This window comes from Macrobrachium nipponense, chromosome 12 (assembly GCF_015104395.2).
Source record: "Macrobrachium nipponense isolate FS-2020 chromosome 12, ASM1510439v2, whole genome shotgun sequence".
Lineage (NCBI taxonomy): Eukaryota > Metazoa > Arthropoda > Malacostraca > Decapoda > Palaemonidae > Macrobrachium > Macrobrachium nipponense.
The window spans coordinates 85225218-85240229 of record NC_087205.1 but is presented as its reverse complement, the minus strand read 5'-3'; the positions used below and the strand labels follow the sequence as shown (position 1 = coordinate 85240229).

General features: G+C 36.7%; 1 protein-coding gene across 5 annotated transcripts in view; it reads right to left on the bottom strand.

Moving 5' to 3' along the window:
• The window catches only part of LOC135224629 (probable cytochrome P450 6a13), a 216421-nt gene that overhangs the window by 112851 nt on the left and 88558 nt on the right, over positions 1–15012 (bottom strand). For all 5 annotated transcript variants that reach the window (XR_010316787.1, XM_064263831.1, XM_064263832.1 and 2 more), the window contains exon 3: positions 6051–6236. Coding sequence is in view for 4 of the 5 variants with exons in the window: in XM_064263831.1 (XP_064119901.1) it covers positions 6051–6236 (186 nt within the window). In the remaining variant the exon portion in view is untranslated. The remainder of the gene's footprint in view (positions 1–6050; positions 6237–15012) is intronic.

The window sequence follows — 15012 nt, the reverse complement described above, 5'->3', positions numbered from 1 at the left end:
ACCTCCATTCGAACATTGATTATCAACAGCTCTGCTCCCTTCTTTTCCCAACGTTCCCAGAAAATATGAAGTCTGGCTCCAACTTGAGTACGCAGGACGGTCAGTTCATTTTTGGGTGGAAGATCTAGAAGCTGACTTCTTAGTGGAGCACGAAGGGAATCGGATACTAAATTGCAACCTAGAAAAGGGCCATTGCCTACCACCTCGAAAGGGCTGTATTTGCAGAGGTGTCTTAAGGGGGCCGGCCGGAACCCCTATATATGGTGGTATAGGGCAAAAAATGCAAAGTCATGAAAAAATTCATGGAGCTTCATATGGCAATTGAGAATACGTATACGAAATATTTCGTCAAAATTCCTCTTACTTTCGTAGTTGTACAGGGTAATTAGTTAACGTAACTCAATAAGCCTAAAACATTGATCCGTACAAGAAAATGCAATATTTCTTCTATTATTGTAAATTTTGATAATTATTGTCAAAGAAATTGGGAGAAGTGGCATCTGTAGACATTCCCCGAGTTGAGAAGGGAGACTTCACTTCAGTCAGCTACCAAGTCCAACCATCAGTTCGAGCACAAACTTCAAGTAGTCTACACGTTCGATTTCACCTCTGACATTCGCTTGCTTTTACGTATGTTTATGTATGTTTCGGCAAGAATTTCATCATGCCAATGAGGCAAAGACAAGGAAAACATCTCGCTAACATACAAACGAAGAAAAATCGCTCAAGTATTATTACAGAATATCATAATATACGCGTAGTTAGTGAAGAGAGAGGGGAGGGTTGCGTAGTAAGGGTTGCGTAGTAACGCCCCCGTCTTGCCTGACAGCACACGTCACACTGTGCCCAAGGCTATGATCTTTGAGCAAAGAAATCTTCATTCATGATAAATAACAAAGTTTTGGTTTTTTAATACCCAAAATGGAATATGAAATTCATAATAATCATGATTTATTAAATTGTCTTTGTAAAAAGAGAGTACACCTTCGAGTTTCACCTCTGACATTCTCTTGCATTTACGTTTGTTTATCTTTATTTCGGCAAGAATTTCATCATGCCAAAGAGGAAAATACGAGGAAAACATCTCGCTAACATACAGAAGAAGAAAATTTGCTGTAATAAGCCGAGTTAGTGAAGGGGAGAGAGAGAGTTGCGTAGGAAGGAGTGCCCAATCTTGCCTCAAGCAGTGATCCAGGCTACAATATATGAGCAAAAGGATCATCATTTATGATTAACCCTTAAACGCCGACTGGACGTATTTTACGTCGACATTTTTTGTCTATCGGGTGCCGACTGGACGTATTTTACGTCGACATACAAGTTTTTTTAAAAATTCGCGGAAAAATACTTTTAGGCCTACCAGCCGAAAAATCTTGAATCATGCGCCTTGGGGGATGCTGGGAGTTCATGGATCAAGGTGTTGTTTTGTTTACAATCGTTACGCAGGCGCGCAAGCGCTAATTTCTTTCTTGCCGCACTATAAAGTATTTGTGACACATCTCGGAAATTATTTCGTCACTTTGACATAATTTTTGTACCATTTTAAATTAGCCGTTACATGGAGTATTATATATGAAAATGTGCGCATTTTTATGCAGAATACAACGAAAAAATACTCCAAAATTTCAACCTTCGGTCAACTTTGACTCCACTCCACCGAAATGGTTGAAAAACGCAATTGTAAGCTAAAACTTATATTTTAGTAATATTCAATCATTTACCTTAATTTTGCAACTAATTGGAAGTCTCTAGCACAATATTTTGATTTATGGTCAATTTATGAAAAACTTTTTCCTTATGTCCTCGCGGTAACTCTTCCGAAAAAAATCATACATGCGATTGTGGTAATGTTTGCACCATTTTAAAATTAGCCGTTAAATAAAGTTTTATATATGAAAATGTGTGCAATTTTATGCACATTACAACTAAAAACAACCCATGGTTGTAGCTTTTATCAATTTTGAAATATTTTCATATAAAAAATGATGTGACAAATTTTCAACCTTCCGGAGTCAACTTTGACCTCTACCGAAACTGGACTCGAAAAAACGCAAATTGTAAGGCTAAAAACGCGATTATATTCTAGTATAATTCAATCATTTACCTTCAGTTTGCAACAAATTGGAAGTCTCTAGCACAATATTTCGATTTATGGTGAATTTATGAAAAAAATAACATTTTCTTTACGTCCGCGCGGTAACTCTTCCGAAAAAATCATACGTGCGATTGTGGTAATGTTTGCACCATTTTAAATTAGCCGTAACATAAAGTTTTATATATGAAAATGTGCACAATTTCATGTAGAATACAAAAAAATAATAATTGAAGGTTGTAGCTTTTCTCATTTTTGAAATATTTGCATATAAATCACGATAAATAGAAAAAAAACCACATTCGGTCAACTTTGACTCTACTGAAATGGTCGAAAAACGCAATTGTAAGCTAAAACTCTTACAGTCTAGTAATATTCAGTCATTTATCTTCATCTTGAAACAAATTCAAAGTCTCTAGCACAATATTTAGATTTATGGTGAATTTAAAAAAAAAACTTTCCTTCCCTCCGCGGGCGGATTCTCCGCCACAAATCTCCGAAATGCGTACGTCCCATTCTCGGAATATTTGCTCCATTTCATATTAGGCATTTCATAGAGTTTTATATGTGAAAATGTGCGCAATTTCATATAGAATAAAACGAAAAATATTTGAAGGTTGTAGCTTTTCTAATTTCCGAAATAATTGCATATAAAAAAAATATATAAAAAAATTTGACATTCGGTCAACTTTAACTCGTCAGATATGGTCGAAAACTGCAATTGTAAGCTAATAATCTTACAGTATAGTAATATTCAATCATTTGTCTTCATTTTGAAAGAAATTGGAAGTCTCTAGGACAATATTTAGATTTATGGTGAATTTTTGAAAAAAATATTTGTTTATGTCCGCGCGTTACGAATTCATGCATTATTTTGTGATAATATTTTCTCTGTGTTGCTTTTATCGTTTTACAATGTGTTATATACCAAAATGATCGCAATTTAGTGTACATTACAACGAAAAAAAAGTAACTTGTTACTTTCAACTGTTTTGCACACAGCGCGATTTGAATACAATTATATATGAAATTTCGTTTTTGCGCTATCATATATTGCATTATTTATATATGATAATGATAATTTTTTTAATTTCTGATGGTTGCATACTAAACTTCAGCCAATGACAAAAAAAGGAGCCAAAAATGAGCTCTTAATCTTGAAAACTAAGCGCGCTGTGATTTTTTGAAAAAAATCTTTTTTCCGCTTCCGCGCTCACTCTGAAACACCTCTGGCACACGGGAGACATTTTTTTTTTTACCGCTTCGGCGTTTAAGGGTTAATGCATATATATGAATCACGGTGATGTGATCACTCATAAATTGGCTACGTGCGACAAATTTTTATTTTACCGCTTCAGCGTTTAAGGGTTAAATTATGATAAATAAAATAGTTTTGGTTTATTAATACACAAAAAAGAAATATATATTCATAATAATCATTATTTATTAACATTGTCTTTATAGAAATACGAAGGAAAACTTTGAACGCCCGTATCTCAAAACTACACTTATTGACCTTCAAAATCTATCCTCTCACTTAGTTTTAAAGCTATAACATTGGAATTTGGTATATAACTCAGAAAGACATTATAGAACAATCAAATAGAGCCCTTTTTTCCAATTTTTGTTTCGTCTTTTTTTTTATAAATTTTTGTCTCCTGATTTATAGGGTTTATTTTTTTACCATATTGAAAAATTCATATCTAGCAAAAAAATGACTTTTAGAAAAAATTCCTAATTCGATTGGAGGTCTATATCAGGTCTATATATGGTAGTAATCCCAGGTCTTAATATTAAATATCAAGGGAGGAGATAGAATCTGAAAAATGGTTATTTTCGGGATAAATTGCCCTGGCGTCACAAAACCGAAGGTCAGAGGCAAAAATCATACGCAGTTTGGAGATGTCCCAAGTCAACTTATTAGGTGGTATGAATATCAAAGTCCTGTCCTTAAAAAATGGCATTAGCCAGCCGGCCCCCTTAACTGAAGTAACTGTCTCCCATGGGCTACTAGAGAACTGCACTAGATCTTGCTTGCTCTTCTTCATTAGGTCGGAGGCTATACCAAGGACTGTTGCCTGAGGGAACAAATGTTGGTGATCTAAAGGTAATATATAAGAGCCAATCACAGAGAAGATGTGACTCTTTCTGATGTAAATGGGCACCAGAGCTCTCTTTTCTTGATGATACCTGTGGTGTAAAGTTAGGCTAACTCTAGGGAGCCATCCCTGATTCACTTGTCTATACAAGAGAGTACCAAGCCCATCTGAAGCATAATGCTCAGGCAAAACCGACGAATCCTTGTTCTTGCGAGCCAAGGTACAAACTGTCCAATCTAGAAAGCTCATAATCTCAAACACCTCAACACAGAGAACATTACTTTTGCAGGGGTGAATGCCAACTTGCGTACTGAATCTACAAATCCTGAGAAGGACCCCTGGGAGGAGGCAGACACTCCCAAGGCGGGAGCTTCACCTGTAGTATATGACACTTATCTCCTCCTAGATAATCTAGGCTTGCTCCCTTCTTTCTGTTAGCCAACCTTCCATTTTATTAAGGACTTTCTTCACTGAAGAAGACAAAAGCATCATGGGTAACCTTGTGGAGTCCGAGATATGGGGATCCATTAAAAAAGTAGAGGTTGGAGAGGAAGGGGTAGCTGGGGAAAAATATCCTGGAAAAGTCAAGAGCAGGAACTTCAATGAAGAAGCATATGCAGAGGTGGGAGCGTCTTGACCAGATGGAACTTCAATGAAGAAGCATATGCAGAGGTAGGAGCTTCTTGACCTACATCATCTTTGTCCTCAGAAGAAACTGGCAATAACGACACAGGTGCTCTAGTCTGGGGCCGAGGGAGCCTTCTCGAGTAGGCTCAGGATACAGTCCAGTTTATTCAGAATAAGGCCTATGTGTGTGTCAGTCGTTGAAGCCACCTGAAGTTGAACGGTACAATTCCTGGCCAAAGGAGAAGTCGAAAACTGCTGAACCGGTAAAACCTGGAGAGCAGGTGTCCCTGGGTGCTTAGGTACTCCTGGGCACTGACAAGAGGCAGGCTGCTCTGACATCAAAAGAACGTTGGGTGCTGAAGGGCATAAGGGAGCTAGAAACATTTATGTATGGGTGCCAATGGGCACTCTAGTGCTACCAAGAAAAGAGCCCAAGAATTGCTGGGTGCTCAGGAGTTACTAAGTGCTCTACTACTAAAGGAGCGTCTGACACAGCTCGAAGCACAGGCGCCTTGGCGAGAGCTGGATGCTTACAAGAAAAAGAGCACCTGAGTAGTGAGGGAGGATCCCCTGACTCAAGATGATCTGACAAAAAAACGTTCCGGGCCATCCCAGTGACTGCGAGAAGGGAGAGGCTCTTTGGGTATCTTGCAAGGTACTGAGGGGGAGTGTGTCTCCCTCGATGACAAATCATAAATATCCACTGAAAGACCCTTCCAATGGCCCTTGGTTGCAGCCTGAGAACCGTAAGATTCTTTAGTAAGTCTTGTATTGTAGCCTTTGCTGCAATACCTAAATCCATGAGAACTACGAGTCCAACATAATGAAAAGTACAAATTAGTCAAAATCGCAAAAAACATCATAATTTGTTACCAAAATGTTTATAGAGACACCTACCACTGTCTAAATTCACTGAAAAGGCTAACAATATTGGAATACTTCGCCAAAGTTGATGAGAAACAACCAGAAAAATATCAATTTCAGATTTTCAAGCTGCTGCCAACAACCAATGTACAGCCATCATCCACTAGAAACAAACTGAGCTCTTTGTTGTTCCTCTCTGTACTACTCTGAAAGTGGGTGGGCTCTTGTCACCTGCCCAAAACAATTAGCGCGACCAGCAAATTTCTAAATTCTAACTGCTGAACGAGTGAAACTTTAGTTTTGTAATTACATGGTAAGGTACTTATATAAAATGATAAGTTCATGCAGAAGGAAATTATATTACTCACCTTTTATCAAGCTCTTTATCAAAATAAACACAAAGATTCTTGGCACAATCCTTGACAAGTTGTAGAGTCTGCTTGATCTTGCCTGAGCTAAATGTTGGAGTCATAACTGACCGAACAGCTTTCCAAAATGCACCTTTTAAGCCTAATAGCATATGGTCCATCACTGGTTCGTTGAACGTTACAAAGCTGTAAGAAATACATAAAAACACTTTCATTAATTTATATGATGTATATTCCATAAACCGTAAAACTTTTGATCACAGAATTTTATCATGAAAATTTTAAGATGATTAACTATACAGGCCCCTCATACAATCAATATTTACCAACTATAGCTGATATTCAAGAACTCAAAAACAAACTAAAGGCTTATACAGGCAGTCCCCGGGTTACGATGGATTCAGCTTACAACATTCCGAGGTTAAGGCGCTTTTCAATTATACTCATCAGAATTTATTTCCAGGGTTACGACGCATGTTCCGGGGTTACAGCGCCTACAACGCTGATCTGGCAGAAGAAATAGAACACCAAAATGCAAAATAATCAATATTTGAAGGTTATTTTGACGAACAATGCAATAAGAATGCAGTTTACATAGCTTTTAATCCACCCAAAGCATTAAAAGTAAGGTTCTCTTAGGATTTTTGACGATGTTCTGGCTTATGACAATTTTCGGCTTACGACGCGTCTCAAGAATGGAACCCTCGTCATAACCCAGGGACTGCCTGTATACTAACAACTTCAGAAATGTTCCCAAAACAAACAATATGTACTATGTGAGAATAACCTTAAACATCAAGGTTTCCAATAAGAGAAATCATTACTACATAAGTGACAGAAAAATTTGTAATATCTGAATACTATAGCATGCATTTACCAATAACACATAGTATTGAAACTTTTGTGGGTTTAAAAGCTTGTTTAATGCTAAGAACGAAATAAATGTTTGAAACAATTTTCTCTTTTCCTAGCTATATACAATCCTAAGCCTTTCATATTTGTAGTGTCTCCAAGGATGAGGAGGAGGAAGAAAACTACAACAAACTAGAAGGCTAAGACAATGACAAGGAAGAAGATGAGGCAGAAGAACGTTGAAAGTGCTTCTCCCTTTCGCTGACTTATCTGACCCCTTGGTCACCTGAAATAATAGAAGTGGTGGTGGAGGCTGGAGGTTGAGAAGTCAAAATCTCGACTTGCCCAACTATTATGGTCATCACCAAAGTCACTGAGGAATGACCTGTATGATAAAAAGAACGTGCAACTACACAAGCAGCAGCAGACACATCAGCAATTAATTGGTCAATCTTTCTTTTTGTGAGCAATCCAGGAATGCAACAAGTGAGACTGTTAGGAATATTCAAAGTAGGCCAGCTTTTTCCAAGGTAATCAAATAAGGATAATTTGCTAGTTTCCTTACATTCAGTAGTTACATAGCCTTCATCTTACAGGACGAACCACAGAATAGGATGAAGAATAATGGTAGCCATTAGTGAGAAAATTCTATAAGGATTCAGCTGTGTTACCAGCAGAGTGATACCATCTGAGGACCCTGGTAAATCCTTCCTAGGCTTCTGTCTCATCTTGATCCAAGAGACATAGTCATCACACGAAAGGGAACTAGTAGATTCCTTACATCTACAAGTAGTATAACATACGTGAGTCAACCAACAGGAGACACATGAAAAAACTACAGTATATAGTTACCTAAAGCCCCTATGCTGGCTTTGGATTTAATGTATTCTCCATAACTTGAGAAAAACAGGACCAAAAGGCACGGCAAATAATCAGAAAGTAATTACACAATGTACAGGTCATGGAACAAGGTAAAAGGATGAATACATAGTATCAAGCAACTCATCAAAAATTCAACAGGCACACGAGGAAGAGCTTATGTGGCCTCTCTTGATAGTGGCTGAAGAAAGAATGATGTGGTGACAGTGAGAAAAGCATGGGGTAATCCTCTTCTCTACCTCTGTCTCCACCATTTTAACAACCCTGCTACCAAGATAAAACGGCCTTTCTAACTCGCCCTGAAGGATACTCCATATGTGAAATGTGACGGTTGTATCCCAATTTAAACAATTATACCCTTTAATTACCATAATCAGTCACAGTATAGCTTTCTCTGATAAACAGTACGTACCTAGTTCTAGTGAGTTAAATTAAGTAAAAATAAATGGTTCACCACCATATGAGAGAGCGAAGACCAGATTTCATTCCACATTTTGTACACAGAATGTTGTAATGGGAAATTATTACTGTGTACTATACTACAAGCCATTCATTCACTTCTAGTAATAATTCAATTGAAGAATGAAGCACTAATACCATGTCAGTAGTTCAAGACAAAGGAAAAAATGCAATATGTACAGTACATATATAATAAAAATTTATTCATAACACAATATAAGCTTAACCTTTCCAATCTATACTAAATATCTAGTAGCCTAACCCCCAACCAAGCAAACTTTAAAGCTGGCAAATCAATAAACACTTAAATGAAAAGTGAATAACACACACATACATTAGCACTTACTACAGCTTGGCTCAAAATTGTTAAAAAGCTTGGCAGAAAAATTTTGGCTCAGGAAGCACCACTTGCTAGCTGCCTTGTAGATTTGTGATGCATCTTTTCATAGCTCTTCTTATTGCATAGTTCATTTGGGTTATGCACTTTTATATTTGTAACCCAAACCTTATAATTCTATGTAGCTTTATGAATTTTGTCCAATTTAGTACATACCTGTGCAGGTCTGCATTGACAAAATTAAACTTTATTTGGATATTTGCTAGCCAAGGACCCTCATCTCCTGCATTGGTCACATAGAATTCTCCTCAAATTAGTGAGACACATCATAACTAGTTGATGGGTCATACTAATTTACCCAGAGAGATTATATAAACATCATATGCATATGTCTTCTAAGTATGCTTCTTTTGAGCTCTTCCTTTTCTGGACATATATCCAGGTCTCCAGTCCCCTCTGCTAAAATGCCACTTCACATCCTGGTGACCGTTTGATTGGTCACAATAGTTCCCCAAGAATAAAGTTCATTCCCCCTGCATTTCATGCTCGCCTACAATGACAGGTGCTATCCATTACGTATACCAAATCTCAAGCAAATAATTTGTGCAGACAAATACAAAAAATATCAAAAATTAATTAAACTGGGTCATATATGGATGTGTTGCCTCACATGCCAATTTTTTAGAGTTCATGGCAATTTCTCTAGGCCTCTAAGCATTCATGACATCCTTGAATGGGCAGAAAGTTCATCATGTCTGACACAACTATCAACATCACTTAATTGAAGAAACAAGTAGGCACCTACTCAGAGTCACTATTTTGGTTGGCTGTGGAATCTTCATCTGAGCATTGGCACACAATATAAATCTCATAAACAGGTTCATTCCTGGGACTTGGAATGCAATCATTGTTACTCTCTGAGCAGAAGATTCCAAGTCCTTCCACCTAACTGGTCAATGACCACTGACAATTCCAAGGAACCTTAGCAGATATGGGGAACTATATTAGTATGTACATCTGTTCACAACACCAACATTCCAAGAACAGTTTTTTGCTCAACACATCTTGACCTGGTGGTGAGAAAGTCACACTGATGTAGTCAAAGGAAAATCTGGATGTCTGTGCCTTCACTCCTTCAGCCTGATGAGGCTGACCTCGATTGAAATTATGAAAAGTATTGACAAACACCAGTATGACCTTCATTGGTCAACTCTAGCCCAATTGTAAGTGGTTTCACCAACCCTCTGGATCTGATCATATGAAAGCCAAGGGTTTATTCACTCTGAAGAAAACTTTCATATCCCTCCATGTTGTATGTGGAAAGACACCAATCCTGAACAGGCTACTCAGTTGCCTTAGCTGGTCCAAATGGCTGTTATTGTTTCTCTTCCAAACAAATGACCCTCACATCACACAGAGGTCTTTAAAAGCATTCCTAGTCAAGATCTATAGACCCATTTTAGGTAGACCCATCTACTTGAGTAACAAGATAAATCAGGGCAGCAAAAGAGAAGGGCCATTGTAGCTTTGGTCAGGATAAATTTTGAATCCCCTTTCTACTTGCCTAAAGCTTTCCCAACTGTGCCTTTATTTGGGAAGATGTCCATCAGTCTTTGAAAAAATACTTTTCTACAAGGTGCCCCATCAAGGCTGAAGCTACACCATACCACTAGGCTTGCTTGAGCACAGCTTTGATCCCAGGATAGTACCTATGTAAGGAGAGAAGTTTCAAGGTGAGTCCTTCTACTCCGATTCTGTCTTCCCCCCCCCTCCCCCCATTTGGAATAAATTTTATGAAACAGTGCTGGGGACAGAAACTAAGAAAGGGTTTTGTTGCTAATGAAGGACAGAAAAAGTGCATGCAGAAGCAAATCAAAGAGCATTGCAAGCAATGGTGTTCAACAGAGCCATTCATTGCAGGTAGAGATAAAATAACTAAAGAAACTTAACGACAAGTGCCTTGCCTAGTGAAATTTTGGTATTTACTTCAATACTGTAGAAAGGTATTAGGACAAGTGCAACCTTGGAATTTTTGTGCTTGTATAAAAAAGGTGCATACAATAGGAGGTTAATCTAGTAGTTCCTGGCTATGCTAACATGACTCCTGAAACCTCTGAGGACAAAGCAACTGCTGGAGGAACACCAAACCAGCACAGTGCTTCTCTGAGGAAAGAGCATGAACACAGCTCTCAGAAACAGGAGAGCAAATCTTTGTTGTTGGGGAAGCTCTCTTAGGAGGTGGAATGGGTAGTGAGGGCACTCTCCCTCACCCCTCTCTCCAACATGGCATACTCGTTTCCAAGTTTCAGTGACTGTAACAATGAGAATGTATAAAAGGCAATGGTTTGTACTTCCATGTGAACAAAAGAATTTAAAAGTTTGGTATAGCTCACTAAAGAAAAATACGACATTGTGATGTAGTATCATATAACAACCACTTAGAAAAGTATATACCATTTTGAAAACTGTTTGGTCAATATAAACAGCAATGGCTGATCATAATTTAGCTTGTAACCTGTAAAATATGATTCTTCTTATTTTCAATACAGTAATTACAACTAAAAGCACAAATGACCATCACCATTCAAACACCATCTACAGCATTCAACAAGTTATAATCACAGACATGACAAAGACAATAGTTTTGACGTCACACATACTCTTGTAGTATTTAGTGACTGTATGAGAAGGCCTTATAAGCTAAAAATGGTAATTCAAATTATGTAACATTATGCAACCTTTTTCTATATAATTTTTTTAAATTAAATCACTACTGTACTGTGTTCTCAGCATGAAGTTTAATTTCAACCTATAAACTTGTGATATTGCTTATGGTACAGAGCCTTGCTTTCCAGCCCATTTCGTGCCCTCTGAGGTGATCTGTAATGTTACACTAAGCAGAACTTTTCTTAAATTTGAAAATGTGACAATATTTCTTACTTGACACCAAAGATACTACATAACATCATTATTAGAAAAATGTAATGAGGAAAAATGTAAAAAAAACAATACTTACATAACAAATGAAATCATAACAAATCACATATAGGCAATTTACACCAAATTGCAGAGTAACTCTACTTATTAACAAGAAATAATCAAATACTACATACTTTAATTTATTGATAATGTTCAATTTTACTTCATAGCAGCAAAATCAGCATTTTACATTAGCCTAGACTAATGCCAACAGGTTGGATTATAGCCAAATCTCTACTTCACACTAACTGTTTACCAATGTCAGCTTTAACAGCTTTTTGCACCATATATCCAAGGGGTAAGAAAACTAGGATTATGGTTGCCACTTAGGCTTTTATCATTCTAGGCCCAAAAGTAATTAACCTGACCACAAAATTATCTTTAAGGATGCTATACAGCTGGGCAATGGGAAACTTACATAGCTCTCTGCAAGGCCAAAGATTATAAAAACACTGTTGTACATGTTCAACAAAACAAGTTACAGTGCTGTGCTGTATTTTGAACTTGACTAACATCTAAAAGTCCCTCCTCATTAATCTTTCATGTCTCTAAAGCAGGCAGTGTCCAATTATCAAATAATTTTTTTCATAGAAAGACACTGAATCTCAAGTAAAAGATAATTTTTATATTTACCAGGTTATGTTTCTTTTGCATGAAAGGAAAACCATCGAGCTGACAATTATTATTGTGCATACTTAAAATTATTCATTTTTTTAAAAGTCTGAAAACTTTAGACAAATATCTTTCAACTACAGTACAGAAATGCAGGAGTTATCATTCTTTCACCATCATTATTTCTCAGTTACCCAACAATTTTCAAAAAAAAATAACATAGTAAGCAAAAAACGCTACATATTAACAATCAGAGGTCTGACTACCCCTTTGGTTTTGTAAATATTTTCATTTTTTTCTAAATAAATTTCAAGATAATTTTATCTTTCCAAGATATACAAACAAAAGCCTTTTATTTATATAGGAGTATTCCCAGTGCAGGCTAGAAACAGTTATTGAAACTTTCTAACTAGATTAATTGATGATACAGTACTCAGCATTTCCCCTTAAACATCAGGGTTTTATATCTAAGAAAAATACAACCAGGGATGCTGTTTTCCAAGTTATGAGAATGAGCAAAAAAAAAAAAAATAATAATAATATATATATATATATATATATATATATATATATATATATATATATATATATACTATATATACTATATATACTATATATATATATATATATATATATATATATATATATATATATATATATCTATATATATATATATATATATATATATATATATATATATATATATTATATATATATATATATATATAACCACCTATTGAGCCATGCATGGTGATGCTTAGGGTGCTAGGGTTCTAAGACAGAAAAGAGTTTTTTCAGAGGATCCTGTCCTTGCAAAATGGAATATGAAAGTACAAGTCAGTATGTAGCTAAACCATCATTATATGGCTAATCCAATATAATGCTCCAAATCTGCCACTCCCGTTCTTAGAAAAGGAGTGGAAGGAGTCAAATTTTTCCATCCAAAGCTCTGAGATAACTCAACTCTTGTGCTTAACTTGCAAACATCATGGACAATTCCAGCAAATACTTGGCCTGCCTGCCATAAAAGAGGAGGATGACAGGTACCAGTAAAACAGCTATTCAATTTTATTACCATTATTCAGAAGATGAAACTATTCATATGTAACAAGCCCACACATGCCATTGACTTGAAATTCAAAATTTCTAATAATAGGTGGGGTGCTCACATGAAATAAAAGAAGGTGAAGGGAAATACAGAAAGAAAAGATACCACTTATTAAAAAGAAAAAATTTATAAATGTATTAAAATGCAAGGAAGGTAGAAATGCATTGCATTTTTACTAGAACTTTTAAAAGTTACATTGTTCATACGCAAACAAACCTTCGGTCTTAACAATAGGATTATTTCTAGTGCCTAGCTGGATCCAGTTAAAAAACAGATGAAAGCAAGGAATCTTATGATATCTGGCAACGCATGCGTAGATCGGGTGAAGAGTGGTCAAGGACCACTCACCTACATCACCACGTCAGTCTTTTCTTTAACTGCCTGGGCAAGAGTTGTGGTTAACCTCTCTTGGCCTTTACCCAGTTCATTGCCCATTTCACTTGTGTTTAGTGTGTGTGTGCGTGTGTTTGGCTGATATTATGGCTTCTTCTGCTCCTTCTTGGCCTCGTCAATGTGTGGCCCGGAATTCCAGGTTTTCCGTGTTCTCGTTTTTTGGCTTCGGCGGCAACCGATCCCCACATCACGTGTAGCAGGTGCCATTCTAATTTTTGTACTATAACGAATCCTTGCACAGAATACCGGGCATGGCCTAAAGAGCAGCGGAAGTTGTTTTATAGCAAGAGAGAGCATCAGAGGGTTTCGACTCTTCCTTCTTGGGAAGAAAACTGGAATCCGAGGGAGAGGGGGCTACATTAAACACAACATCACCCAGGGGCACTCTTGATACTTCCATCAATGAATCAATGGAAGAAAAGGAAGGTGATACGGGAACACTAGAATTAGCCACAGGAAGAGCGATCGCATGAGAGGGAGCAGACACATCGTCCAGACAAGGAGGATGTGAAGACTCGGAGGAATCCATTAACCGAAACAATCACACACAACATACTCGCATATTCATGGTATTTTTCTATGAGAATTATCCACAGATTACTTACTATAACCCTGCTCGCAAAATTAGAACGGCTGAGCAATGCAGTTAAACATATTGTTTCAATTAATTTTTTTCTTATAAAAACAAGAGAATGGTAATCATTTTTTAAGGATTATTGATAATCTATACTTAATTTCTCATTTTCATGTATATACGTACTCATAATTTTGAGCATGTATATATATGAAATCTATGGGGGTGCTGCAGTTCCAGAGTGCCTACTGATGAGCTGCCACTGATGATAAAACACCCACATAAACTAACTCTATCAACAATTTTACTCTTGTTCAGGACCCACAGCATCCACACTGTGAGACCCCAAGCATAATCATAAACAATGCAAACAGTCACCAACCAAAGATATAACCAAGAAAACTTTGACCATAAATCAGTGGACATTGCATTAAGATTAGATGTCTGCACCCAACAACAACCTAAGTAGAAGTGCTGAATTACCACTTAATAGCCTTCTTCCCAAACTTCAACAACTGTTTCCAGCTTGCTTAAGAAATATTCCTGTATATATAAGGCAATGGCTTGTAGCATTCTCAGAATCAATAATGATTTAGTGTATATGTATACTACATAAAATCTTAGTCCATAGTTTTAATCACTGAGTGAATCCAACCAACAGCTAGTGAGTTAAGCTAACATAAAACACTGGTTTAAAGCTGTTGATAAATATCTCTCAACCATGATACAAAGCAGAATGCTAAGACATCTAATAAGAGAAAAATGCATT